We start from the raw sequence: 4,728 nt of genomic DNA, 5'->3' as shown, positions 1-4,728 counted from the left end.
TTGACAAAAAAGAGTCCGGCTCCAGAAAGAAGTATAATTTGTGTGAAACATCATACCATACTGTGCTTTAGAAATTTGTCTGTTTTTCAATGTTATGCTAATGTAAACCTTGATAGATGATCACAGACATATGGGCTTATGATCAAATGACAAAGTCTTTAGTTATGGTACTGATCATATTCTTCAGGCTTACATTTATTTTCACTGGCCTAGATTTTTTCAAGAAAGGCAGCGTTATTTTCTTTGCCCCTAGGGCATTTACTCTCAGTTATACACACATCTAATTATTCTCCATTTATGGTACAGATTATCTTCTTTCTTATTTTTACTAAATTTGAGCCTATTTTCAGCATGTGATTCTCTGTATGGTATTCTGTTTACTTCTAATCTTCCACCAGTTTTACGTTGCTTTTATCCCATCTCATCTACTTATTCATTTATTGTATTTTTTAAATCATAAAGTATGACAGCTATAAGTACTACTTACTTTGGCCATGCAGGGTTCCCACCCCCCACCTTCTTATATGAAGTTTACAAATCTAATTTCAGATTGTGGTGGAATACAGACGGGCGAGAGCGGAGCGATCTCAAGCCCTAAGTATCCAGCCTCTTACGACAGCTTGACCCACTGTTCTTGGTTGTTGGAAGTCCCACAAGGCCACACCATCACTGTGAGTTCTGAGGACTGAGTAAAATGCTTCTGAGACTACAGGACTACAATATCATGTCCTGTGTGGGAACAGAGTTTTTTTAAGTAAGCAATTATTAGAGTTTGATCTTGTAAGCAGATCGTTCTCTCCCTAAAATGTTCCCATTAGAATAGATATGTTGACATCTATGAGTTTACAATTAATGAAGAATGAGCTCTCTTTTTCAAGCACTGGAGAAGCTATATGCAGAAGATACTTCCTCCAGGAGAGAAGTGTTTTCGGTTTTCAATGTGAGTTGCCAGCCCAGCCCAGGAGACTGAGTAGTGTCCCCTAAAGACTTTAGTTTGGGGACAAATATCCCCTTTCACAAGTTCCTAGAGAAACCTCAATAAGGACAAAGAGAGGAGGGCAGTGGGAAATAAGAGACATACATGCAAAATTATAAAGATTAAAACAAAATAAAAGTATTTGTGAGGGCCTTACCAAACTCCAGATAGGTAAGTTCACTTACAGCTCGCAATGCAAACTCCAGATAGGTAAGTTCACTTACAGCTCGCAATGATTATTTTTCTTTTTCTCCTGCAGCTTACATTTAGTGACTTTGATATCGAATCCCATTCAGCTTGTGCTTGGGACTCTGTCACTGTCAGGAATGGCGGTTCTCCAGGATCGCCCATAATAGGACAGTACTGTGGGAGTTCAAACCCCGGGCCCATTATGTCTGGTTCTCACCAGCTGGTGGTGATTTTTAACTCGGACTATTCGGTGCAAAATGGTGGATTTTATGCTTCGTGGAGCACACATACTTTAGGTAAAAAAAACAAACAAACAAACAAACAAAAAAAAACATGCTCTGCACTTACTATCTTTTTTCATTGTAGTATTTTAAAAAATTTGTCAGCTAATTCAACAGGTATACATTTTGTACCTACTCTCTGTCAGACTCAACTCTAAATTTTTACATGTCTCATCTCATGTAGCAACCCTGTAATAAGGATATAACATTGATACTTATTTTCTCCATTTTCCTTAAGTTACATGGGCTGATAATTTTCCTATGTCGTGTAGCTAATAATTGTGTAGCTAATCATCAGTAGAGTCAGGATTTGACTAAAGACAGTGGAGCCCAGAGACTTTGATCTTACTTCAATCTGCTGCCCCCATAGGCAGAAAGGCAAGGCATACCTAGGGAACAATGAGGGGTAGAAAAGATGTGTTGGAACCACAAGTAACAACATATTCAGAGCCTGGAGGTTGGCTGATGAGTGATGAACCGCGAGCAGGAAGAGAAGCGGTCCCCATCATGAAGAGCCTGGCTTCCATGCAGTCACTTAAGCAATGGGGGCCACTGAAGAGTGTTGAGCAGCAAAATGACAAGATAAAATGTATGATTTAGACTAAATGCTCTTCCTCTAAGAGGTGGCAAAATATCATAGATTTGATTTCAAAAGACATAGCTTTTGTACATTTGAAGTATAAACGTCATGGAAATTCCCAGAAAATATAAGAACTTGAAGTGGTGACTTTAGTCAGGATTTCCTTAAAGCCTTGCAATGTCACACACACAGGGCGGTTTTTTCTAGGGGAGACAGAATTATTACGAAGGTCTTTATGGAATGAGTCCAACTTTCCCTCGTTAAACCACTGGTTGCCTTTGAAGTCACGAGGGACTCTTAGGTGAACCATTGGTTTTCCAAGGGTTTAAAAGCAAGAGCTACAGGGATGCTCTTTAATTTGACTTCATTTTGTCTTCGGTTTGTAATTTTTTCTTTTGTTATGTCTTAGCTATGTATTTCAATAGTATTAAAATACTTCCAGATTTTTCTTTCTGTCCATGTAATTTGTTTTCATTCATCCGTGTTTCAAAGTGAATGAACCAGGATGCTTAATGGAAGAATTTCCCTCACCTCAAAATTATTTTCTGTAGCCCTGTATCTTAGAATAAGTTTACAAATGAGTATAGACTTTCATTCTTTGTTAGTGGTAAGGAAATACAGAATTTGGGATTGCTGGGCCACAAATATTATGTAGCCTCAAGGGGAGATAAACATATTGGTACCATTCGAAGACAAGATAGAAGTCTAGCCTCTTTATCACAGGGATTGGTATCTCACTTGAGTTCATGGAGATGTAACAAAACAGTAACAGCTGAAGCATTTATTGCGTTCTTATTGTATACCTGCCCTAAGAGCCAGTGATTCTTAAGTAAGAGAAGATGAACTGAAATCCCACATTTAGAAATGTGTCTTCTCTAAAAGTCTTGGGCTACCAAAATTGTTATTTTCCTCTCAAATTAATGACATTTTCCATGACAATATTTAAGGTTGTGGTGGAATACTTCATTCAGATAACGGCACAATCAGATCCCCTCACTGGCCTCAGAATTTCCCCGAGAACAGCAGATGCTCCTGGACAGTCATCACTCATGAAAGCAATCACTTGGAAGTCAGCTTTGACAACAACTTCCTAATCCCCAGTGGCGACGGACAGTGTGAGAACAGCTTCGTGAAGGTTAGTGGGCTCGTTTATTTAATTAAGGCTGAACAGGTTTCATGAACATAAATGTTTAGACTAGAAATGATTCATTGCCTCTCAATGTAGGAAAAGGACAGCTTTGCTGCCTTGATACGTTGAATGAGAAAAATGAGAAACTTAAACTATTAGGGATTAATGTTTGAACTACAACACACACATTGCCACGTGACTTTTCATTTGCTAATGCATAGGCAAAGTAACTTAATTAAGGAGCTTGTTTTCTGGCCTTATTGAATTCTCATGAACATTGATGGTTCTTCCTTTCTGTAAAAACTAAAGAGAGAAGGCCAGATTTCTGTTTGTTTATTCTTTCTTCCCCCTGCCCCCGCTTATCTCTCTCTCATAGATCTTCTGAGACAAAATGAATGTAAGGCACCATTACAGGCAACATTTAAATATGCTATAAAATTGCAGAAGGCTAGAGAAGGGGCTAGTGCAGGCTTCACCTTGCCCTTGAGAGCCCATAAGCTGAAAAGACCATGAGAGACCAGTAAAATTATGGCAGTCAAGCAGTCTGTTATGCTGTATTTCTAGAAAGTCACAATACTGCTCATGTGGCACTGACCTCACTTTTCCTTGACTTGTGACCATGAGAGCTATGTTATAAATTCATCCCATCTGTGCTCTTTTTCATCTTATATGTTTTATCCCTGAGAGGCTACGTCTTTTAGAGGAAAGAACATTGACCTTAAGTTCACAATAGCCTAGACTCCATTCCTGTCTCTTGTATTCACTGCCGGCATGTTCCTCTGGGAGGTAATTAAACATTTGGACTTTAAATTACTCAACTGTAAAATAAAGAGAACAGTTCCTACTTTAGTGGAGCTGTTTGAAGCATTGAGGTAATAGGATACAATAATATAGAGTTCAGTACTTAAAATATAAAACCACCTAATGAATAAAAGTGTTTTTTATTGTTAATGTTATTGTTTTGTATCATCTCCCAAATTATGTTTTATAACTAACTGATCTGTGCTTACTGTTTAAATAAAAACCCCATATGTAAATAAAAATCTTCAAGACCAAGGGATAAGAGAAAAAGTCTTAGATTCGATATCAAAAGATTGATGCATAAAAGGAAAAATTAATGAATTTCATCTCATCAGAACTAAAAATCTTTTGCTCTGTGAAAGCCTCTGTGAAGGGGATGAAAAGACAAGCTACAGACTAGGAGGAAAGATTTACAAAGCACATGCCTGACTACAGACTACTGTCTAGAATATATACAGAACTCTCAAACCCAGCAGTAAAAACAGAGAATCTACTTAGAATATGGGCAAAAGATATGAAAACATATTTCACCAAAGAGGGTAGTCAGATGGTAAATAAACATGAAAAGATGTTCAACATCACTAGCTGTTTGGGGAAATGTGAATTAAATCACAATCAGATGTTGCTATATTCCTATCAGGATGCTAAAATTAAGAACAGTGACAGACTCCAAATCCTGGCAAGGATGGGGAAAGCCGAATCACTTAGCCATGGCTAGTAATATAAAATGGTACTGAAAAATAGTTGGGCAGCTTCTTATACAATTAAGCCT

At 37.8% G+C, this 4,728-nt stretch overlaps 1 protein-coding gene across 1 annotated transcript in view; it reads left to right on the top strand.

Annotated features, from left to right (window-relative positions):
* CUBN (cubilin) overlaps positions 1–4,728 on the top strand; it is a 248,376-nt gene that overhangs the window by 183,363 nt on the left and 60,285 nt on the right. Inside the window, 3 exon segments of the mRNA XM_023533142.1 lie at positions 550–671; positions 1,236–1,461; positions 2,974–3,161. Coding sequence (XP_023388910.1) covers positions 550–671; positions 1,236–1,461; positions 2,974–3,161 — 536 coding nt within the window.

The sequence above is a fragment of the Pteropus vampyrus genome, unplaced genomic scaffold (genome assembly GCF_000151845.1).
Source record: "Pteropus vampyrus isolate Shadow unplaced genomic scaffold, Pvam_2.0 Scaffold96, whole genome shotgun sequence".
Classification (NCBI taxonomy): Eukaryota; Metazoa; Chordata; class Mammalia; order Chiroptera; family Pteropodidae; genus Pteropus; species Pteropus vampyrus.
Note: the sequence above shows the minus strand (reverse complement) of the source record. Positions and strands in the feature narration are given on the sequence as shown.